A 25871-nucleotide genomic window follows, 5' to 3' on the forward strand; every position below is an offset into this window, starting at 1 on the left:
CAAAATAATTTAAAAATATATTCTAGATAGCATATGCACTTGCTTTCACTTTCTATATTGATTCTAAATGTCTTATAAACCAAAAAATTTAAGTATTCTAAATTACAATGTGATTTAATGAATTTTTACTGTAATCTTTTCAGTATTAAAAGTTCAGTATTCAGTATTTTCTGGTAGGAGAAATATATATTTAGGCCTCTGGTGATTGATGTAATGCCTAAAATGGTTTGGCAGTGTTAGTATATGCAGATGGATTGATTCATAGTGCTGGCTAGAGAGCACCATAATAAGAAGGCAGCACATCAGAGCCTATTGGAGGCGTGTGCCATCCCCATAGAGTATCAGTATCTTTCAGATATCAATTTCTAGAACTAAGAAGAAAAATAAAATTGCTAGTTCTTGCTCTCTAGTTCCAAAACCACTTCTGGTTCTTCATCAATCAAAATTCATATTTGATACTACATTTTCAGCTACATGTGCAGACTGTTTTTGGTATGACATTTAGGGTGTCACTGAATTTTTCTTCTGGTTTTGACAATGATGGTAATCAAATGAAACTTTTAATATAATATTTCTAAAGTGTTGGGGACTGAACTATGACACTGATAATGAGACTGCCCAAGTAAGAAAACAACTCTACTAATGTATCTTCTCTGCATCTGATAGTCATCATGAAATTAAGTGACAGCAATATATCAAAGAGAAGACATGAGCTTAGATATTCTTGTCTTTGAGATTAGCTCTCTACTCATGACATCATGCTTATGGTTTTAAAACTGCATATAATTTGACAATTTTAAAGATAAGACTTGAATAACGGACTAAAACAATGTTTTTGAGAAGTTATCTTTTTTTACTTAGAAAACTACTATTTAGAAGCCACTATATACATAATTCTATGCTTGAGATCTAAGTTACAAAGGAAGTAGAAAATATAATCTTTGCTCTCTAGAAGTTCAGATTCTAATAGAGGCAAAAAAAAAGGGTGAGTAGTTGATTTTAGTACAAATTCTCTTTATAGAGCTCTATGCAAATAGAAGCATTAATGAATGCTAATTGATGACCATGCTGATGTCAACTTTTCCCTATCTCTTCACTCCAGGCTGGTGATAGAACAAATTTGACTAAATGGAATACCCCCTCCTCTCCCTAACAGTCATCATTGAATCTTCTAGTCTTTCTAGCTTATACCTTATCTTTATAATTACACATTTTAGTTTAAAAGGTTTTTACTTCTGAGTTCTTTGTGGAAATAAGAGTAAACAGACAGTCTATTATATATACATTAACCAGCAAAATATTTATTGATAAGCATTACTGGAATGGAAAGTTTAGGGGAGAAACAACAATTAGTAAAATAAACATTTAAATGTAATGTATATAAATGTGTGTGGGCGTACACTCCTGTGTGTACATACACACACCCACATCCACCTCTCCTTGTCTTCTAAAAATAGAATACTAATTTAAGTTAAATCTCTTCCTTGATTAAAGTCACTGACACATATTTCAGGAGCATGAGCTCGCAGCAGCAAACATATTGTTGTGTTACTAGGAGTCCTATTTTAATACAAAATTATTTGTCAACATATCCATGCATATCTTCATAAAGGCAATCATCAACCTATTAACTGATTATATTATAAAAGATCTTTTTTAAATTGGGTTATTTGAAACCTGAAATACATTTTTACCTTACTTTCCTAGAAAGAATATATTATAAATGGTTTAGATTTTCCTACAAATTTCCTGCAAATACGCAACAATGTTTCAAAGAAAGAATAAATTCAAGGTTCCAATGAGGGGTACCAGAAATACATCTCCAGATGTATTTCTTCAAAATGTTCTGGGCAATAAGAACAGTAGTTCCAAGTTAGGTGGTAGTTCCTAAGATCTGAAGCAAGTCTTCTGGCTTGGGCAGGATCTGGGAATGAAGTGGGAACTGGGGAAAATCATAGGGGCTAGGGCTTCCTACCAGCATAAATCACTAGATATACTTGGTCCTAGGCTAGTCTCAATGGATCCCTTTCTTCTTTTCTAAAGGCATCAGGAAGTAATACCCATCAATTCATTCTCCTTTTTTACTGCCCCCTTCAATTACTTTCAACAAGTCCTATTGTAGAATAGAATTCAGTCTTCTGGATTTCCTTTACTTCTCTTGACTACTCACTCTTCTTCCTGAAGCATATGATTCACTTTGACATTTTCTATGTTTTCATATTGCTATCACAATAAGAAAAAGATTTTTCTCCTTTGTTTTGTCCTACCTGCTCTTTTCTTCTTCTCAGATAGAGATTTCATAGGGAAAGATAATAAACAGAAAACATGTGTGACAGTAATGGGTAATAGTATACAAAAGACAGAAGGAAGGTTCGTTTAAATTTCTGAGGAAAATTCAATTTCCTCAGCTATCCTGGGAATTTCTTTTTAGAAGAAGACGATTGTGGGAGGAAGAACATGATGGAATCTCTCGTTGGGAAAGAAGTGGAGATGAAATGGCCAGAAATATTGTTAATTAATCAATCATATGACAGGAACTATTAAGTATTGGTACTTTAAATACAAGTGAAATAGTTCCTGCATTCAAGAAATTTACATTCTGCTAGTGAGGCCAGAATAGAGGCTAGGGATTTGCTCTCTACTCTCTTGACTCCTTGTATCCCTTTCTCTTTCTTTACTTCAGATAAGCACTAATGCAGCCTAGAGCTGAAGAGAGGAAGGCGCCAAAACACAGGATGGGTAATGGTGGTGAAGGAAGGAAAGCTATGGCTGTCCAGGATGTCTGTTACTGTTACTATTTGTTGTCAATTCCAGCTTTTTCTGAAGCTTGTTTCCCCTCCCTATAGCTTAATTTTTCTGCTGTTTCCTTCCCATGATGCTTTTGACCATCCCTACCCATCTTATTATTGGAGTTTTTTCCCACAGGGTATCATGGATCTAACAGGTCACCAAGACCTCTTTCCCTCTTTCCCTCAGAAAAGGTCCAGAAATATATTTCAAGGCAGACTGGGGATTGGCACATAAGATTGAGAGGGGTTCCTAGTTACTATTGCCATTATTTTAGCTATACTGTAAGTTAAAATGCATTTGAAAGTTTGTCTGATTCACAAACTATCAAATATAATACTGATTTATGAGAAAAAAGTACTCTGAAATCCCAAAACACATTTAAAAAAGGTTTTTAGAATACTCATTTATAAGTTCAAGACACCCTAGACAACAATGTCATACAGAAAGATATACATCCAGAAAAAATCATCTCCAAACTAAAAAAAGAGGTTTGCGAGGCAGATCTTAAAAGTTCCTAAGACCGTGTTTCTAACAGTAACCATATTTATGATATTACGAAAGTTATGTATTAAATATTCTAGTAGGTTTACTAGAGATATTACTAGACCATTCTGGTCTAGATTCTATCTAGAGAGATGAAAGAGTTAAAGAACTTCTTGATTCAAGAAAGTATCATAAGAAATAGTTAAGAACATCTAAATTAAAGGCTCATAATTTCAGTAATATAATCATGAGAACAGGAGAGACTGCCACAGATTAATCTAGCATGCAAGTGAATTTAGGAAACAAAGGTTTGATCTTCCAAGCATATCGAGGAGTTATTAAGCAATGTATGCCAACTGCTCAACAAATTGAGACCGGACTTTCTTAGCTTAGTCCTGGTCCCTGAAAAGAGAGGGGAGACAGACTTTTTACATTACAACAATTAACAAATAAGGTTAATTAATTCAAAAGAAACAATACTACATTAGGTAATCTGATTTCTACCTTGAGGAAAGAACAGGAACTTTCAAAGTTGTAAGGGAGTAGTGAAATTCTCTGAAATCAGTAAAAGAGGTATTCCATTCCCTTCACTCTTCCTTGTCTGTGAGCAATCAAAGTTATATAGAAATAACTGAATGAGGAGTATGAGGTCAGTTTTCAGCTAAGACATATGGGTTACTAAAACTGTACAACCGTGAGAAAACTCCTTGCATCAATCTTTGGATCTGAGTTTCTAGTCAGCATAACATAGGTCGTTAGTTAAGGTCTCTTAGCAGCAGGTAGAAGTGGTCCAGCTTATACAAAGGGCTAGGTTCAAACAATACAATGTTTTCTCATAATACCCACAACTGAATAACTTTTTTCACAAGACAGAATATGTATTACACCTATAACTGAACAGAAACTAAGCTAGTTTTAGAAATGAATCATAAGAGGGAATCAAGAAGTTTCACTCAATTCCTACAATTAACCATTTGCTATCTAAATCCCATCAATTCCCTCACTAGTCAACCCTCATTTCTACACAAAGCACTTCATTTAAACATTAGTTAATTTTCCTAAGTTTAAATGTTTATAAGATTTAGCAATTTTTCTCAGTAACCCATTGAGGCAGTACCACAGTGCACAGAGAACTGTCTTGAAAATGAGGAAGGCAGGTTCAGTTCTACCTCTGACATATCCTGGCTCTTACTCAGACCTCTTAGCATTCTAAGCAACCCTCCAAGGCTTAAGTTTTGGAGAAGATTGATGAAAGATGTTTCTTTCAGAGCACTGAAGCTTAGAGAGTACAAACTCATAAGCAGAGTGGAAAGAGTTGAAAGAAGTCCCTGTTTCTATAAAGTTTTCTCCTTCTGGGACTTCCCTATTAGGTTTTCTTATATGCTAATAGAAGAGAGAAAAGGGAGTTTTGAGTTCTGGATTGCCTCTTTCTTTTTGCCCCATGAATAAATTGCTATCTTGTCCCATCTCACTCTAGGACTTTCCTTCCCTACATCCTTTCCCAGTGGGCCTCCTAGCCTCTTTCTTTCTCTTCCCATAACCTCAATGCTACCTCCTCTCCTGACACAAGTGCTCTTCTCCAAGTACATACACAACCATGGGACTTCAAATCCTGAGGGTTGGATTAGGTGGCTTCTTAATATTTGTTTCAATTCTGAGGTTGTATCTCTCAAGTCAACAAGACAACTAATTCTACTTCCTACTCAACTGAATTTGTCTTAATTATTTTTTACAATTTTCACAGTCAGAAAGTTGATTTGGGAGTATTTTTCATAACGCTTTCTCCAGTTGTATTTTCTACTGATTTTTAGAGAAGTAAAAAACCCAGTATTTTATGGCTCTGGGTTCTAGAGTTTTATTTCTGTTAGTTTTGAATATTTGCTTTTTTAGTCTTTTTCACCAAGACGATCTTCAGTTCTATTATGGCTTAGCAGACTATATCTGAGAATTTTTGTGCAAAAAATTTCATTATACTTTAAGAGAACCTGGTGATAGGTCTCCATATTAGTGAAGCTGGTCTTCAGATAATAGCTAACTAGTTAATTATCAGATTTATACTTAGAGCCTTTCCAGCTTGATTGGACCAGTCAGAAGGCTCACATAGCCTTCAAGAATGTAAAGTCCACTCAATCTCAAAATGAGGTGCTGGAATAGCACATTCATGACATCCAAACAGCATGAATAATAAAGCTTTTAAAGAGGAAGTAAAAATGGTGCATAGGTTAAGAATGAATAGTTATAACAGTGTGGACATGAGTAGGATATGCTCTCTTTTGATCAGGCATGACAGCTCAGTTGGTGATGACAGCTCAGGTAAAACTGGCTATGTATCTGCTTTATAGCTGCCAGTTCCTTTTAGTATATTATGAAATGCTTCCATCTTATTTGCATTAAAATGCAAAATATTTGTTATTTGAAACATTAATATCGAATTTAATAATATGATTTTTAGAGTAATTAAAAACTTGACATGAAGGACAATTTCTAATTTTAACATAGTACTCAATTCACAAATCTCATCTTATATTCTGCATGCATAATAAAAAAAATGGCTCACCTGAAGGGAGATAACATTTGACTTCCAAAATAACTTTAAAATTCTTAAGGAATGAATTCTAAAGAAACAAATTGGTTTGTGTGTTATAGCTTTCAAAAACTATTTTCCTGAATAGCAAAGCTGCAGCCATCTGGGAACGTTGGATTATATTATTCAAGAATACCTAGTTTCCAAATGAAATTGTAATTTAGACAGATTGAATATGGCAGCTTTTACAAAATTGCTATTAGTACTAGCAAAGTGAACTTATCTATAATGAAGGGAAAAAAAGTTGTAAATATATACAGTGGAAAAGAAGATTCTTCCTTGCATTAGCCTCTTATTCCCCATTTCTGCCTTGTGGGAAATTCTGAGTTTGCAGTAATATATTTCATTGTGAAAATTCAAAGCTGTTATTACTCAAATGATAAAGAAAAATCAGGGATAAGACCTAATATGAGAAGAGGATTGTTAATTTTTTTTTTTAATGCCATGGCAAATGCAAATTCACTGTTTTGATGTCTATTTTGAGGACCTGAAACAAGGCTTTTAATCAATGTATTATACATCAAATTGATACTGTTAACTTCTGATTATTCAAATTTATAAAATATTCATAGAGAACTGTCCAAAGTTTTACATTTCCCAGATTTTTTTCCCCCATTAATTATCATGCCTAGAAGCTTTTTCGTAAAAGCAGCAGCCATCAGGCTGACTGAACCTGACAAGCTAGCAAGGCCCAATTACACTGGCACTCTGTGGCACTTTGATGTAGTGGAAACGAAAAGAGATAGGGGCAAATTGTATAGCACATTATGTTAATGACTTGATTTAATCCAGCCACTAAACTTTATGTAGCCTGTTAAAAAAGATGCTAACACTAATTACACCACTTTGGAAAGGAAAGGAGGGGACAAGCATTTCATACTGACAAAGTGAAGCTCATAAATGTTGTAAATGAAATGAAACAAAATGAAGTAATCTATGATTAATTATACATCATAGACATGAAGAAAAAAGAAAGAAGTGAGTGGGACCACTAAGTACTGCAAAATCTGTTAGATTCCTTTTTACAATCAACATATCTAAGAAATAACCATAGGCTGTCTGATTCTGCAAAATGAAAAAAGGAAGAGCAAGATGTTAAATGACTTAAGCAGTGCGCCATGAAATTCATATACACAGGATAACTAGCACAACTGATATTTATCTTAGAGATAAGTGAAACATACTTTTTTATATTAATGTAAGCTCATGGTTAGAACTTGATGCTTTTAAATCAACCATACTTGAAGATTTTCTTCTCATCTAGCACAAATTGAAAACCAATTTACAAATTCCAAGCAAATCAATATGGGGTTGCTTATCTCTGATTAGGAATGAAGAGATATAAGTTCTGGCTCCAGTACTTCTACTTAAAAGTTGTAAAACTCTAAACAAGGTCCTTAACCTTTGTGAATCCCATTTCCTTATGTTCCAAGTAAAGGAGTTGGAACAATGAACTCCAAAGGTTGTTTCCAGTTCTAAAAACTTATGAGTTCCTCATTTTATAACTACCTTTAATCTGTGACCTCGTAGGATGTCCCGAGTTGTAAAGTACGATGAAATTTCAAAGACAACTAAATAAACTAAAATAAATACATAACATTTAGCACTTTTAAAACTGCAGGCAAGGGGCAGGCAAGGTGGTATAGAGTGCCAGTCCTGGAGTTAGAAAAATCTGACTTCAAATCTGGCCTCAGACCTTCACTATTTATGTGATCCTGGGCAAGTCAACTTAACCCAATTTGCCTCAATTCCTCATTTGTGAAATGAGCCAGAGAAGCAAATGGTAAACCACTCCAATGTCTCTGCTAAGAGACCCAAATGGGGTATGAAGGGCAACTGAAAGATCACACAACAAAAACCAAAGGACAGACAGGGTTGGGGTGGGAATCAAGTCTAAAGAGTGGTAATCACTCTAGATATGGTTGTAGATAAAGACTTATTAAAGAGAGATAAAAGAAAAAAAATCAAAGAGGAAAGTTGAAAACTTTCTCTGAACTTCTCTAATTATTATTCTCTTCCAATTGAATAGCAAATATGCTTGATTCTCCCTCATCTTTAAAAAACAAAACAAAATTTAAAAAAATCCATCACAATTCTTATTACCTCCTAAAACTATTATCTTCTTTTTCCTCTTCTTTTCTCAGATTATCCTTTATTTAATACCCCTTGGAATTTGGTTTCCAAACTCGTTGCTCACACAAAATTATTCTCCTCAAATTGTCTACCTATTTGGAGGGGGGTAAGGGGATACAAATTCATTCTGTAACATTTGACACTTTGTACATTTGACACTGTAACATTGACAATAGACTGAAAATCTATTCTTTTGCTGTGTTTTTGTGACACTGTTCTTTCTTGTTTTTTTCTGTACCTCTCTGGTTTCTTTTCTATGTCCCATCCTCTCATCATGAGTGTCCGCCAAGGTTCTGTTTGGATTCTCTTCTCTTCTTTCTACTTTGTCTCTCTCATCAGCTGCCATCAGCTGTTACTTCTATGCAGATTACACCCAGATCAAAGCTTTAGCTTCAAATTGACCATTTGACACTTAAAAACAGTCAACTCAAATTCAACATATTCAAAATATAGCTCATTAATTTTTCTACCAATTGCTTCTCTCTTTCCAACTTCCCTCTTTCTGTTGAGGGTGCCACCATGTTTATGGTTATCAAGCTTAGAATCTTGGAATCAGCTTTGACTCTTTTTTTCCTCAACTACCATAACTAAAGCTACCAAACCTACTGACCAACTACCTCAACAAGAACTCTTTTCCTGCCTCCAGTTGTTCCCCTAATCCTTTTCTACAGAACTACTAAAAGAATATTCTTAAAGCAGAGGTCTTATCATTTCATTCTCCTACTCAAGAAGCTCTGGTAACTCCCTAATGCTTCTGGATAAAATGCAATTCCTTTTATAAATATATTCGTACCAAATTGTAGCCTTCTTGGGGGAGGGCTTGGGGGAAGGAGAAAAAATTAAAGTAAAAATATACAGCAGACAACAAAAGAAAACCTACAAGGAAACAAAGATGGACAGTTCTGAACACAATGTGTAGGGTTTATAATGTAGGCTTTCTTGAAATGGAAATTTATTGCTTTATTTTTTTTGAATATTTTCATGTTTTGCTGTGCACATGGCATTTTTTTTCTTTTCCTATTTTGCATCTAAGCTGAAAATAAATAAATAAAAAGGGAAAAAAAGTTCAAACTCTTCTATTTTGTATTTAAAATTCTTCACAGCTTAGCTTCAACCTATTTTACAAGTCTTATTATACATTTTTTCATTCATGCACTTTGTTGGAGCTAAATAGTAAGTCCCTATCCAAGACATACCATACCCCATCTTTGCATTTTTGCATAGGTTGTCCTCCATCTTTGGATTCGCTCCTAAAAATCTCTTAGCATCACTGATTTCTTTCAAGTCTCAACTCAAATGCCATCTCTACACAAGGAGCCTCCTGATCTCAATTGATAATATTCTCAATTGAAGTTACTATCCATTTATGTTATGTTTCATATTTACTTATGTTTTGTGTGTGTGTATGTATGCATGTATATTTATTTATTTATTTCCCCCCTAATGAAATATGTTTCTTCAGAGTAAGGACTACTCTGTTTTTGTCTTTGAATCCATAGCACCTAACATAGTAGGTGTTTAATAAATGCTTTTTGAATAAATAAGTCACCCTGTTAAAGTAATTTGTAAAATATGAGCAGTACAACTCGTATAATAACTACAATGTTTTTTGCTGAATAATGATCTCTGAATCTAGTTTATATAGTTTCAGCTTAAAGGATGCTACTAGATTTTTTATTTAAATAAGCATAATTCTATCCCACCTAGTAAAATAATGACTCTATATTACACTACTAGTAGAATATCTATAGACATGTATAATGTCATGGAAACATAACTTAGGCACAAAAACCGCTTAATGTAGGGGATTGCATTAGATGACATTGTACGTGCCTGTGTCTTTTTTTACTGTGTCTGAATGCATTTAGATTGTTCTGACCATTGAAGGAAATCACATTTTAGAGTGTTATTACCAAGAGGCAGCACAGGGAAATAACACATGATTTCTCCTGATATTTAACAAGAAACTTCCCAGACCACTTTGATAAAAAATTATATATTTACAAAAATCCCATAATTATTCTTTAAGAAGAGTTCTTTCACAAAACACTTAGTGTTCTTGAAGCTTAATTAAATTAAAGGTTTTCATTCAGAACTTTAAAAAGTAAAATGCAGAATGTCATTGTGATGATTGAACTTGGAAAATATATGCAGTCCTCTCATTCCACAGTGAAATGATAGCATACTTTAAAATTTTCTTACAAAAAAATATTTTTAGACAATAAATGAAATGCTCAGAAAGAATTATCTTTTTTTAAGCTCTGGAGACACAAAGAAAGACAAAAACAGTCACAATCCTCAAGAACCTTATATTCTAATAGGGGAGATAATATAAAATAGTTACATAAAAACAGAAACAGTAAATGCAAAGACACTTTTTATAAACATCTTTTTTTTTGAAACTCACAACAACTTTGTGATTTAAGGACTATGAGTATTATTATCCCCATTTAGCAGATCAGAAAACCAAGGCTCAAGAGAAGATTAACTGACTTGCTTGTGTTTGTTCACAAAATTAGGAGGTGTCAGAGACAGTATTTGAGTCTTCAGGACTCTCAGTTTAATTTACTCTTAATTACTCCTTAATTTACTCTGCTACACTGATTCCCAAAGATTCTCTGAGGATAATAAAAGTTTTTAGTACCTGGTATATGAGAACCACTATTTCATATATTTCCACCTTAGATTTTTTTTTTGCTCTCTTCTTACTACATTACATAATATTCAATGTTCCACTTAAGTCAGATATTTTCTATAAAGAATTTCATAGCTAATAACCAGCTAATAGCCTAGTAATCTCTGCCTCTTTTCAGTTTATGACACTCAATTTTTGCATTTTGACAAATAATTGTATATTGTTATTTAGTCATTTAGTTGTTTCTAACTCTTTGTGACCCTGTGGACTTCTTCCAAGGCAAAGATACTGGAGTGGCATTTCCTTCTCCACTGTATTCCCATTTTACAGATGAGGAACTGAGGCAAATAGGGGTTAAGTGGCTTTCCCAATATTATACAGTTATTATTAAGTATCCGAGGCTACATCTGAATTCAGCTCTTCCTGGCTCCACACCCAGCACTCTATTTCCCTGTATCAGCTAGGTGCAGAGAACATTACTTAGTGCTATTTCATGCATTACTGTCCTATTATAGTGTTATTTAATTCTAATTTTCCATATGAGTTATGTCTTATTTTTCTTATCAAATTAGGAAACTTCATATATACATAGGGAATGCATTTTATATTTTTTTGTATTCTTGATAGGCTAGTACAAAATCTATAGGGTGATGTATGTGAAAGTTTTGAAAATTATAAAATGTTTTATATAAAAGTATATCATTACTTATTATATCCAAGTTTCTTTAATGTACATCACAACCATGTTCTAACATCTATGTCACTGTCCTCTTGTACTTTATAAGGTATATAATGAATTTTCTAAAACTGCTATCATGTTTTTTCCAAAAAAATATCCTTTGGTACTTAGGATGAAAATAGTAAGACAATTTCTTTAAAAAAGTATTGTGTAATACAAAAGTTCATGGAAATAGGAATAGGGAGGTTATTAGTCCTAACCAATTCACTATATAATTCTGGGTAAGTTATTTTATTTCTAGAATCCTCAAATTAACTTACTTATTCTTAGATCCTTTTCAGATGTCAATTCTATGCTTTTATGTCCTTAAACTTAACATTTCTAAAATTGATCAGACATTAATATTTAGTGAAGTCCCTATTAAAATGTCAGGAACTCACAAATTTGATCTGAATATTAAAGATTATACTAAAAAAAAAGTTAGAAGAGAACTAAATTAGGTACCTTTCATAACTATGGTGTGTTTGTGTATGTGTGCATGCGTATGTGAAGATTTCTTAAATAAGGAAAAAAAATGAACATAAAGCATAATATATGATTTTAATTACATGAAATTGGAAAGATTTTGCAAAATTGATGTTTCAAAAATAATTTGCACCCATTCTCTTTAATAAGGATCTGATCTCTAACATTTAGAATCAACACTAATATATAAGGTCAAGAGTTTAGATTCTAATGTCTACATGGTCAAAGGCTATGAACAAATAGTTCTCCAAAGAACTGTAACCGTTAATAAGCATATTAAATACTGCTCCAAATCAGTAATAATAAGAGAAATGCAAAAAAAAATTTTTGTGTTTTACCTCATTATAAGGAAATTGGCAAGGATGATAAAGTTGGGAATAGTCAATATTTAAGGGGATATAGAAAGACAGACATACTAATATATTTTTGGTAGACCTGTAATATAACTACTAGGAAAAAATTTTGAATTCTAGAAAGTAATTTGGAATTATGCTTAGAGAGTGGCTAAAATGTCTATATTTTTTTGAGAGAACCATCTCATTACGACTTATATACTTCCAAAGAAGGGAGAGTGGGGAATCTATTTGGAAATGAAAATACAGGAGAAATAATTTCTTCAATAAAGTTGATATCAAATGAAATTCCATAGACTTTACAGAGCTATAAAAGCTTTCAACATTGAACCACATTTTTCCACTTCCATTTTAAAATAAAAGTTATGTTCCAGTAGGATTCAGGTCTTGGGAGAGAATCTTCTACTTGATTTAATATTAGAATTTCAATTTTTCAACAATGACAAAGCAGTTAATTCAACATTAATTGAATTCTATAACTATATGTCTTCAGGCCACACATACAAAATTCATAGAAATTTATAAGCACTTAGAGCAAGAAGAGACCAAGATGGTCAAAAGCCCTCTTTTAGAGGTAACTGAACATCATTAAAGTAAAAATAACTTGATTAAGTGCCAGGCCTGGATTCAGGAAGACTCATTTTTTTGAGTTCAAGTCTGGCTTTACATTTACTACTTGTGTGACTCTAGGCAAGTCACTTAATTATGTTTGCCTCAGTTTACTTAGGAAATGGCAAACCACTCCATTATCTTTGCCAAAAAAATCCCAAATAGTGCCATAAGAAGTTGGATATGATTAAAACAAATGAACAACAACAACAAAATTTGATTAAAATGACATGGCCAAATAGTAATAGAGTTGGGACTAAAACCTCAGTATCCTGATTTCTAGTACAGTGCTCTTTCTGCTATATTATGCTTCTTCAAAAGGACATTCTAAAAACTGAATTTATTGTACTATGCTAATATTTTACATTAGTATTAAAATAAGCAAGTGAGAGAAATAAGAATAAAGAAAAGTGCTGGAATCTTATCACTAGAAAATGAGACCTGAACATGAAATTATTTAACAATAAAATTAGATTTGTACTTCAAGAAAACAAATATATAAAATCAAAAATTATAGTATGGATATTTATATTACAAGATAACTTCTCATACTATGAAAAAGGTTCTTTTAGATGGTAAAGTATGACTTTGTTTACATCATGTGTTTACTATTTTTCAGTAATATAACTAGTAGAAAAATGTATAATTATATGAGATTAACTAGTGATTTTAAAGATGTAATGCTTCTGCAAAGACCAAATAATCATAAGGCATTTGCTAGTAGAAAATTTTAATTCCCAGAGGAAAAGCTACTGAAATTTAAAATGTACTATTATGTTACATTATAATGGTTACAGGAATATTTTAAACATAAGTATAGTGATAAATTAATAGATAGTTTTCAAATAATGGAAGAGAGAAAAAATTTCTTTCAAAATACCTGAAGATATTGAACTAAGATACTCCTGACCCAATCATTACTATATAATGAATTGACTATAAATTTTTGAACTAGAAAGTTAAATGAATAAAATTTTGATGATCTATGAAATAAGTACATAGACCTTTTCTTTTATTTTGCACCCATTCTCTTTAATAAGGATCTGATCTCTAACATTTAGAATCAACACTAATATATAAGGTCAAGAGTTTAGATTCTAATGTCTATTTTTTAAACTTCTACATACTTCTAATTACTACCAAATCACTGACCTGTTTAACATTCTTGGCCATGGGACTTGGAACAATACAGTCATCACTGTCAGTTATTATCGAATCAACAGCATCAGAATCTAGTTTTTCTTCTTGACCTATTATAAAAAATGCTGATCATTAAATAAGGTTAAAGCAATTACATTTTTACATTATAAAGCACAGATAAATCTAAATCCATTACACAGTGTGACAGTGATATAATCTTCACTTCTTCTTAAAAAGAAAATCTGAAATTAATGAATCTTTAACTTTGCATTTTCAGAAATAGCTAAAATAAGTGTTCAAATGAAGAAGACATTATGTTACTATGCTTGAAAATGTATGATATTTTACTTACACCTAAGAAGTAGTTTATGCATTGTAGAAACAATGACTAAAATGTTCCCATAAATACTTAATTGCTCATCAGCCAGAATATTCCACGGAAAGGTCTATTTCAAAGTCAGTGTTACCTCTTCTGCAATAAAGCAACATTCCCTACTGTAGAAATCAGTCACGATTTGCTGGGAGGAGGGGGTGAGTAACACCAAATCAAATTCTAATATTGACAAGAGTTTCAAAAAAGTTGAGAACTATTCTTTAAGAAATCAAAAAAATGGGAGGAAATCAGTATTGCAGAATCAAGAGGAGTTAAGGTGACATTTGGACAAGGTTAGGAACAGAAAAGAATAAAACGTCTTTAACAATTGGGCTTGTTCTATCTGAATCATCTAGATAGTCTTTCACCATGATGGCCATATATTGTCATATTAATTTCTTAGTAGCGCTTACCATTTTTAGCAGGGAACAATGGGTCAACAAATCAGAATTTCAATTTACTTAGTCATTTTATGGGTTAAGGAATTCAGACAAACCAGGAACTTGATAAAAATAAGTTGTCATATAAGCATTTGTAATGCTATAAGAAATGATAGAATATAGCTCAACTGGGAACATAGCTATCCAAGGCTGATTAAAATTCCATATTTATATGAAGTAGTTTTATGAACTGCTAGAACTGACTTCCTGTTAATTAAACTTACTTATATGAGCAGTACACTCAAAAAAAGCCGTGGTTGAATTATCCAATTTGGTCTCAGTGCCTTAAATATATCAACATGGGAGAATATGAATAGGTGTGTCCTTAAATCTAGGCATGAAGAACATAGAATCCTAATGTTATTTGAATATATCACGGTAATAACAATGTAGGTTTCTTACCTTCTTTTAGTGGTAAAGATACACACACACACACACACACACACACACACACACACACACACACACACACTCCTCTATCCCTTTTTTTAGAAACCAAAAAAAGACTTCATTTAAAAATTCCTGGTTATGTTACGAAACACACACACACACACAAACAATACAAGGAAACAAAAAAAAAATTACTATTAAATGGAAGCAAGATTAGAGAAATGACTATTTCTGAATTGTTTAGATGACATTATAAGGAAATGCATATTTTTCTTATCTAAAACAAACTTATAGATGACTTTAATTTGTAAACCCGTAGGTTCATATTCTTCAAAATAACTTACTAGATGTTTGCTAGAAGTTAGCATTAAAGGCCACTTAATATTTTGAAATATTATAAAAAATTCTATTTAAGAAATCATTTTTCACATTCAATTATACTACTTCAGGTTGAATCAACAAATCAGTCTGTACAGCCAGAATGAACTCAATCCTATCATTTCTATCCAGTTAACAACAGCCAGCTTCCAACACAGACGTTCAACGGAGTAAGTACTAACACACCAAGTAGAAAAAGCAAAGTGTTCATACAAGAGAGTGAAACTAAGGAATTTACTTTAATTGAGAAAAGAAAACCACCTTCTTCTCTTTCTAACTCCTCACTGATTTCTGTGATATCTTCAGAAGTAGTTGAATTTTGGTCAGCAAGTTGACCCACAGATAGGTGAGATAAATCCTCATCTTTTCCTTGCTGCATTTTTTGAGCATTCTCATTTATTTTCTCTACTGTCCTTTTTGGCAAGGCCTCAAAAATGGAAAGAAATACAAAGATATTTATGGTCACTTATATCATATTTATAACATTCTTGTTTTGAGCATTTGAATTAAAAATACATTTAAATTTAAGACTTAAAAATATAGCTGATATATATATATGATTTATATGACTTACGAGAAAATGAGTTGCTTAAATAACAGACTGAAATGAAAAGCTCATTAATTATCAGCTTGCAAAAGCCTATTTGCTGTAGTGAAAAATGCATTTAACATAGGGCTTTAATTCACATATCTGTTTAGTACTTGTCATCAAAAATACAATTGTAGTTAACTGTGAAATACTTAAAGTTGTACATTTTTAGCCAATTTCCATTTCAAGACACACACACACACACACACACACACACACACACACACAGTTTTTTACATACACTTCAAATCTTTAAATTAATATAAAACAGCAAAAAGTTAACAAAACAAATTTTAAATAAATTTTAAAAAAATAAATGCTTATGGGAATTTTCCAAAGAGGAAGACTACACAGAACAGACAATATATATATATAAAATTGTATTTGAACAGTCACTTTATCTAACTTTCTCCATTCATTTATACCTTCTTTGTCATTGATTCATAGTACTAGACTACTAGGGGTACTAGACAATGCTGAGCTTGGAGTCAGGAAGATTCATCTTCCTCAATTAATTCTGGCCTAAGAAACTTACTAGGTGTGTGATCCTGGGCAAAACACTCAATCCTATTTGCCTCAGTTTCCTCATTTGTTAAATGAGCTAAAGAAGGAAATGGCAAACCATTCTAATATCTTTACCAAGAAAACCCCAAATGAGATCATAAAGAGGTGGACATGACTGAAACGACTGATCAACAAAATAGCATATCAATTGCCAAGATTTTATAGAAACAACTGACATGACACTATCTACGAAAATTATTTTTAGAAAACAGAAGATGTGATTATAGAAGAAATCTTACCTCTTGAATATTTGGACTAGATGGAACCTTAACTTTTAATTCTTTTTTAATCTTAATTTCTGGTGAAGCTTTTTGAACATCTTCATCTGGGACAGTCATCTATGGAGCAAAGGATTATAAGTTTAGCATGGGAAGTGACTTCTTGGGGATGTTGTTGAGAAGATTCCTTTTCAGGTATAGGTGAGACTACAAAACCTCGTTTAAGTTATTTCCAAGTATGAGATTCTGAGTGAATTCTTGTTTTCCCCACACATAAAATTAAGCTTTCTAGAATTTAATGCATATATGTATAGCTATATTTATATATGTGCCTATTTATATATATATATACATATATACAAATCCATACATATGTATGAATACATACATATGTTCATATTTAGTTTGTGAGAAATAGCTCAATGATATTTATGTAGATCACTAATGGTCAGGAAATTTGGGTTCTAACCAAAATTTAAAGCTGTGTAAATTTGATTCTATCATTTAAATTATTTTGGTTCCAGTTTCTTCCCCTGCAAAAACAAGGGGTCAGACTAGATGATCTCTTACTTTACCTCTAAGCTTAACATTGTATGATTAAATCCACAGAGATATAGCACCAACACTAAAATATACTTTAGTTTTTATATTTTAGTAAAGGAATATAAAATTATTATCAGGAAAAAAGGGGAAATTTTTCTTAAAATTTATTTCATTCATATTATATATTATTTTAGTCATTGTAAGTGTCAGTAGAGGTATAAATTCCTTGTGGTTAGCATCATTTAACTGTGGATAATGTAGCTTAATCATTTATTCTTCTTGTGCATATGAATATCCTTCAGATTTTTCTCATGCCATTACCCTTGGACTAAATATACTTTCTTCTCTTTTTCCCATCTTGCCTCACTGGTGATCCAGTTCAACCTGATACTGTCTTTTCCTTTTTAATCCTTAGTCCCCTTATCATAAAATTTTTAATTCCATGTTTCAGCCTTGAATTATTTCCACCATCTACTGCCTTCACTATCATAAATATTCTGTGGAATAAAGATAGGAAAAAAATCACCAAACCATTCTATGTCTACTGCAGATTTATGTTACACAATCTCAACTGGATCCTCATTACTCCTAGACAATCTTACTCTACCTTCTTTATCAACTCTATCCCACTGTCTGCAATGACTGTTCTAAATCTTTTTACTTCTCCTCAAACCTTTCATGGTTCCCTTATCCCACCTTCTCAGTTAAGAACCTTGTCTTATATTTTACAGAAAAAACTGAGCACATTCACTGTGAACACCTTCTACTTTTAGATGCTTTCTGCTACTATCTTCTCCTTTACTCTAGTCTCACATGAAGAAGTGACAACCATTGATTTCACTTTTGCAATATCTGTTTGTTGACGATATTCTCACCTCTTTGGTGCAGACCCTCATCATGTCACACCTGGACTACAAAAGTAGCTTGATGGGGTAGTGAGTCTGCCTCAAATCTCTCCTACTTCAAACTATTTTCTCTATTCCATCAGTAAAATGATTTTCCTAAAGCATAGGTCTGATTATGTCACTCTTCTACTCAATAATTGCAGTGACTTCTGTTGCCAAATAGAGCAAGCACAAAATCCTCTATTTGGCATTTAAAGCCCTTCATATCTTAACCTCCTCCTCCCTTTTCAATCTTCTTGCAGTATACTCTTCCATATGCATTCTTCTATCCAGTGACTCCAGACTCTTTTGGCAGTTCATTGAATGAGACACAATCTTTTGATTATAGGCATTTTCATTGGCTGTTTGCCCAAGTCTGAAATGCTCTCCTTCTTCATATCTATGTACTGGCTTTCATGGCTTCCTTCAAGTCCTGTAATCTACAGGAAGCCTTCTCTTATTTTGCTTAATTTAAGGACTTTCCTTCTTTAAATTATTTCCTATTTCTCTTGCATATAGCTTATTTGTATATATTGTTTGCTTTTTGTTTCCTCTACTAGTCTACTAGACTAGGGCAGGGACTGTCTTTTGCCTCTTTTTGATCCTCAGATTTAACATGGTGCCTGGCACAGAGAAGACACTTACATGCTTACTGACTATTGATTGACTTGAAATAAATTGCACTTTCCATTGAAATCCAACCTCAATATCTCAATTGAATTAGAGATAACACTAATTTCTTAAACTTATGCCACTACAGATAGATAGCATTCGCTCTATCAGGTTTTAGGGTGGAAAGATCTTGAGTGGGCCATACTACCGAACAACTTAACTAAGTTCAAAAAGGCTTAAAAGCAGAATGCTAACCACTGGGTGACAAATTTCTCTGGTGATAATAATGCATGTCAATTGCATACTAGGTTGCAGAATAGCTATGATTCATATCGATGGAGAAAGAACATACAATGATGAAGTCACATTTTGAAATACATATTTGAAATATATATATTTGAAATATCTAAGACTGAAAATTTAAAAACTGAGTTCAGGGAAAAAAATACACATCTTATATCAGTGAATAGGGTACCTAGTTTTCTTCTAAGTCATATAAGACATAATGTAGAGAATTTCTTTGAAAAGGTTCTTATATATATATATTATCCAGGATTCTTGTTACTCACAGAATGTGTGATATCCACAAAAGAGACTTTCTTGTCTGTTGGGAGAGTACGCTTTCTCGGTTTAGGTATTGGAGCCTATGATAAACCAACAAATATTAAGCTGAGAGCAATAAATATCAAATTAAAATTTTTGTTTCAAAGTATTTTAAATTTTAAAGCAAGCTTTAAAAGCCAATTACTTACTACAACTGGTGTAGTAACAGTGGATGCTTTGTGCAACCTTTTATCAGGTTCTGATTCTTCTTTTTTAATAACTTTCATTAGATCCTCAGATACTGCTGATGCAGTTGGAGGAAGGTAAGTGAATTTCCATTTCAATACAACTTCAATGGTTCCTGTATGATGTTTCTTATGATCTGTTAACTCGAATATTCCTGTCAAATTACAAAATTAGTTTAATTTTTATATATTCTTGATAGCTTAAAACTTTGATAATGCAAAAAATTAAAGTATGGATCTTTAAAAAATTTTTTTTCTTGTTCTCTTGAAGCATGACTTCAACTTCCAACTCAAATTATTTAGAAAGTAAAGTAAAGACAAAAGAATCAGTAATGGGTTCAGGCTTCACATAGATCTCTTTTTGAAGTTAAGGACTTTGAAAGAAAATCTCAATTCAAAGAGAGTGAAGTTAATATATAAATATTTTAATTTGCTGAATTTATATTCAAAGATAACCCTAGAAATGAGCTTTCTCCAAGGTCTGCTGTCATTTTATCACCAACATTTTAATTTACGGCCTTTCATATAGTTTTCTTTTAAGAAAAATAAATGAAATGACTATCAACTTTTAAAATAGCTTGCACTGTCTGAGAAAATGTTAAAACATTTCTCCAATAAAGATAATATTAATGCATTTGCTCTATGGTTTGTCTAATTCAATTTTCAGCTCTACAAGAGAAACAGTATTCAAAAGAAATAAAGTAAAAATGACAACACACCAAACTTGTAAGTTTGGATATAAAATTTAATAAAATCCAAAAACTTTTTAGAACTGCACAATTTGTGAGTTAAGCAACAGATATCTCTTTTAAATTTTTTTCAATTTTATTTTTCCAAACAAATGCAAAGCTATCTTTCAATATTCATCTCTGTAAGACCTTGTGTTTTAAATTTTTCTCCTTCTGCTCTTCCCTTTCCCCTCCCCAGGACAGCAAGCAGTGTGATATAGGTCTTTTAAATGTATTTCTATATTTGTCTTGTTATACAAGAAAAATCAGACCCAAAGGGGGAAAAAAAAAACCCAAGCCACAAGAAAGAAAAAAAACAAAGATAAAAATACAATACTATGATCCATATTCAATCTCCAGAGTTTTCTCTCTGGCTGCAGATGCCATTTTTCCATCCCAAGTCTATTGGAATTGCCTAGAATCACTTCATTCTGGGAAAAGTCAAGTCTACCACAACTGATCATTGCATAATCTTCTCGTTCCTGCTTATAATGTTCTTTTGATTCGGCTCATGAGTTCATGGAACTCATCATTTCATGGAAGTCTTTCCAGATTTTTCTGAAATCAGCCTGCTCATTATTTCTTATAGAAGAATAACATTTTATAACTTATTCATCCATTTCCCAAATGATGGGCATCCCCTCAATTTCCAGTTCTTGCCAATATCTAACAGGCTGTTGTAAACATTTTAAGCATATTTCAAGCAGTTGTCATTTTAAAATGTTCTGAATTTGCTATTCAAATATATGGACTGGGGGGTGGGGCAGCTAAATGGTACAGTGGATAGAGCACCAATCCTGAATTTAGGAGGACCTGAGTTCAAAACTGGACTCAGATTCTATACACTTCTAGCTGTGTGACTTTGGCAAGTCATTTAATCCCCACTTACCTAAAAAAAAAAAAAAAAAAAAAAAAAAAAAAAAAAAAAAAAAGTATGGATTGGAAATTTTTTTAAAGAATTGATTTGAAATAACAATATAGTTTTTTTTTCTGTTCATTTCAAAAAGGCATTATAATCTTTCCTAGTCTAACTTTCAGAATAACAAAGAAGATTAATGACTTAGGAAATTAGAATTCTCTAAGGATATAAGTTTTTACACACACATACACACACATATACAAGACAGATAGATAGATGGATGGTACAGTGGAAGGAGCACTGGGAAGATCTGAGTTCAAAATCAGCTTCAGATACTTGCTAGTTGTATTATCCTGAGCAAGTAATAATCCCTATTTGCCTCAGTTCCTTATCCATACAATGGCAACATTAGTATCTTTGTCAAGAAAAACCAACTGACAAAATTCCATGGGCTCACATATAGTTGGACAGGATTGAATCACTAAACTATAAGAAAATCATATATTCAAATAACCCCCTGAATCTTAGTTTCCTAAATCCTAAAATAAGGTTTTTTTTTTAAAAGTACTTACCTCATTCTTTAATTTTAAGTAGTATGACAGCATTTAAAAGGTCTGTTTTTTTAAGATTATATTTTTAAGGATGGCGCCAAGATGGCAAAATCATAGGAATCAATATAGCAAGCTTCCCCCTTCCCCAACTTCTTCAAACAGATCTAGAAAACACCAGACTGAAGCTTGATCAGGTAATGCAAGAAAAACTCACAGTATATTGTTTTTTAAGAGAAGACCATTATAGGGAGACAGAGAGGTATGTGGATATAGAGACCAGGGTCTCATCAGAAGAAGATGAATTATAAAGTGAATGTTCAGAAGTATTGTGGACTAGGGCAAAGATCCTGACTCATACTGGATCCTTGGGTTCAGGATGTAAGAATAATTGCTAACTGGCATCTTTGTTTACCATTTCTTAGTTTTGGGTCATAGGTCCAGGATGGATTAAGGAAGAGATTTGTCTCCAGGGATGGCATTCTGGGGTAAAAATTCCAGTTCATAAGTCATCTCTACCAGAAATAGAGCAGGATCTCTAGTCCAATTTCTACCCTCACCTGAAGCCTGAAGAAGAATAACTAGGGTGGGAATCCTAGGCCAAAGGGAAGGAAGCTTTCAGCTCTGTCACTTTGAACTAGCAGAGATTGCCAATTGTCTGATATGAGCCAAGATGAACAGTGGATCCTAGATCTGATTATCTTGAGAGCAGTGATAGCTTCTAGTTTCCCAGGCAGAACTGGACCTCGGATCCTAGAATAATAACATAATTACCCTAAGAAAACAGCAAAGGAATCAGCTCTACATCTTCCTTCTAGAAGTGTGCAAAATTCAAGTTTAACATCAAGCCCAAAGTTGGGAAGCAAAATGGAAGAATGAGCAAACACAAAAAATCACCATTAAAAGCTATAACGATAACAGCCTTGCTTTAGACATAAAGCTGGAAGAAAATATTGTCCTAACATTTATAAAGAAAGCCTCAAAAAAAATACACAGTTTGGACATAAATTCAACTAAAACTCCTAGAAAAGATGAAGGAAGAGTTAAAATTTTTTTTATCCATAAAATGAAATCACTAGGGGAAAAATGGAAAAGAAATAAGAGTTATGGAAGAAAAAATTGCAAAAGAAATTTAGAGGTAGAAAACCTTCCTTAAACAATAAGCTTCCTGAAAATTAGAATAGATCAAATAGAAGTCACTAACTTCATGAGACAATAACAAATATTAATACAAAAACAGAAGACTGAAAAAAAAGAGAAGAAAATGTAAGGTATCTCACAGTAAAAACTATTGATTTAGAAAATAGAGGAGGAAAAAAATTTAAGAATCATCATACTACTTGAATGTCATGACTCAAAAAAAGAGCCTAGACATCATATTTAAAGAAATCTTAAAGGAAAACTGCCCACATCCCTTGAACCAGAAGGCAAAGGGAAAATAGAAATAACTCATTGGCTACCTTCTGAAAGAAACTTTCTTTAGAACATTACTGAGAAAATCCAGAGTTCCTAGTTTAAAAAAAATCAAGACAATCAGTCATAATAGTCCAGAAAGCAAAAGATATAGGCTATCAGCCAATTAGAATTGACCTGGCAAAACGGAATATAACTTTACATGGAAAAACATGGTCCATTAATCAAACAGAAAACTTCCAAAGATTCCTGATGAAAAGACATTCTATGTAGAGATTTTGAAGTTCAAATACAGGGATTAAGAGACAAAAAAAAAAGTAAACAAAAAAAAAAGTAAAAGAGACAAATAAAACTATAGAATGATGATAAAGGACTAAGCAAGGATAAATTACTAATTCTAATATGGAAGATGATACATGTGTTCCCTCTTGAATCCCATAATCATCAGGGTCATAAAAAAAATCTAAATGAAGCCACGGAGTAATTCTGTTACGTTTTGATCATCTTTAAAAAAGAATAGAAATTTAGGAAATGAAGAATACATCAGGAAAATCAGGGAAAGGAAAGTTTGGGACAATTATCTCACATAATCAGAGTGCAAAAGTAAATATCTATGCAAATGAGAAGATGGGGGAGTAGCTGACACTCAAATCTATCATCTGAACTGGCCAAAGAAGGGAATACATACATATATATAGATAGATAGATAGATATGGGTATAAAAATTAATTTGATTCAATTGGGAAATAAAAGGGAAAGAGGAAAAGGAATATGACAGAATTAGAAGGTTAACAGACTAATATTTCTAAGCAAAACACACTAGAACAAAATAATGTACAAAAATATTTATAGTTCTTTTTGAGGTGGCAAAAATGGGAATCTGCAGGGATTACCATAAATTAGGGAATGACTGCACAAATTATGATATATAAATATGATGAAATATTATTGTACTATAAGAAATAATGAGTTAAATAGCTTCAGAGAAACTTGGAAAACTTGTATGAAATAATGCAGAATGAAATGAATTGAACAAGAACAATTTATATGACAACAACATGGTGAATATATACAACCTTGAAAGAATTAGGAATTTTGATCAGTGTGATAACTATCCACTATTTCAGGGAATAAAAGATGAAACATTCTGCCTACTTCCTGACATAGAGATGAGGAACTCACAACCAAGGAGACAATTTTTTTTTTGACATGGTCAATGCAGAAATTTATTTTCCTTGAATTTATATGCTTGCAAAAAGGATTTAATTTTTCTTTTGTTTTTAATGGGTGTTAGAGATGGGAAAGAAGGTCGATTTTTACTGATTAAAAACAATAAAATATAATTTTAAAGAGATCATATTCTTACCTGAAATATATCTGTCATGTGCTAAAGAAATTAGTGGTACATCGACTTTTCCTATGTAAGTATTCTCCTGGGTGTCACTATCATCAAATACATAGAAACTCAGACACTCTGACTTGAGGTATCTATCCAAGTTCTTGTTCATTGGCACTGGGAAGCACATGTGATCATCAAATTGGGGATCATTGCTGTTTGGAATGATAGCTGTATCATGGTCTGCAAAATCAAAGAACTTGTATACAACATATGGATTTGGCTGCATGTGACTTTTGGTTGCTTCAGACTTTAAGTTGCTACAGCATTTTATTGTGATATGGAGTTCATTTAAGTTGTCATCTGAAGTAAGGCCAAGATGAGCAGTTTTGGGTATCTGCTAAATGGAGAAATACATATTTAAATCATAATACAACTAAAATAGAAAGTGGCTGTCAAATCCAAAATATAATCATCGTTAATACATACATATGTGGAATAATTTCATAATTGATGTTTCTAAAATAATAAGATGCTGACATTTAGGAAGAAATAATGTTGTCTTTAATGTTTTTAGTGGTAAATAGGGAATCCCATTAAGTGGCCATGCTAGGCATGCAACAAATTAGGAAGGATGAGTATAAACTGAGAATTTACAATAGCAAAATAAAGCTTCTAATAGTTAATCTGATACACACACACACACACACACACACACACACACACACATACACATACATATACAGATATATATATATCTTTAAAAATATACAGAATCATTAAGTGTGTTATATGGTCAATGTAAGCATAAATAGTAAGCAAAGTAGAAGAAACAAACAAAAAAACCCAACTCCAGCTACTTCTTGTCTAAGTCTTCCCTTATCTTCTTCCCTCTCTAATTTGCTCCATCTTGCAGAAGGTAGAAGTAGAACAGAAAGAACAAACTGGCACTTTATAGTTCCAGGATCTGAGCCTTTTAATACTTTCCCAAGGTACCAGATCTCTATTTGTCACACTAAAAACTGACTTCATTTGAGAAGTTCTATTTCCTTCCTCTAGGTTATCTGGCTTTTTGAAATGTAAAAAAAGCTAAGGGATGCTTTCCAGAAAAGGGCCTATGATTAAAGTTATTTGGTAAACAGAAAAGTGTACACAAGGATATTTTCTGTTGTATATAGCTTAGAAGGAACTACGAAGAGGAACTGAGATCTTTTTAAAAGTTTCCCAGAGAAGGAATACTAGAACCAGCAACTGGGTCTCAAAACCCATCTTGTTTC

The 25871-nt window shown here is 32.5% G+C and overlaps 1 protein-coding gene across 3 annotated transcripts in view; it reads right to left on the reverse strand.

The window, feature by feature from the left end:
• The window catches only part of RPGRIP1L (RPGRIP1 like), a 123609-nt gene that overhangs the window by 37983 nt on the left and 59755 nt on the right, over window positions 1–25871 (reverse strand). For 2 of the 3 annotated variants that reach the window (XM_051979855.1, XM_051979854.1), the window contains 6 exons: window positions 24625–24994; window positions 19675–19865; window positions 19492–19566; window positions 16905–17003; window positions 15774–15939; window positions 13944–14041 (listed from right to left, as the gene is read on the reverse strand). In XM_051979855.1, the coding sequence (XP_051835815.1) occupies window positions 13944–14041; window positions 15774–15939; window positions 16905–17003; window positions 19492–19566; window positions 19675–19865; window positions 24625–24994 (999 nt within the window). The remainder of the gene's footprint in view (window positions 1–13943; window positions 14042–15773; window positions 15940–16904; window positions 17004–19491; window positions 19567–19674; window positions 19866–24624; window positions 24995–25871) is intronic. The other variant, XM_051979856.1, reaches the window with a different exon arrangement.

This window comes from Antechinus flavipes, chromosome 2 (assembly GCF_016432865.1).
Source record: "Antechinus flavipes isolate AdamAnt ecotype Samford, QLD, Australia chromosome 2, AdamAnt_v2, whole genome shotgun sequence".
NCBI lineage: Eukaryota > Metazoa > Chordata > Mammalia > Dasyuromorphia > Dasyuridae > Antechinus > Antechinus flavipes.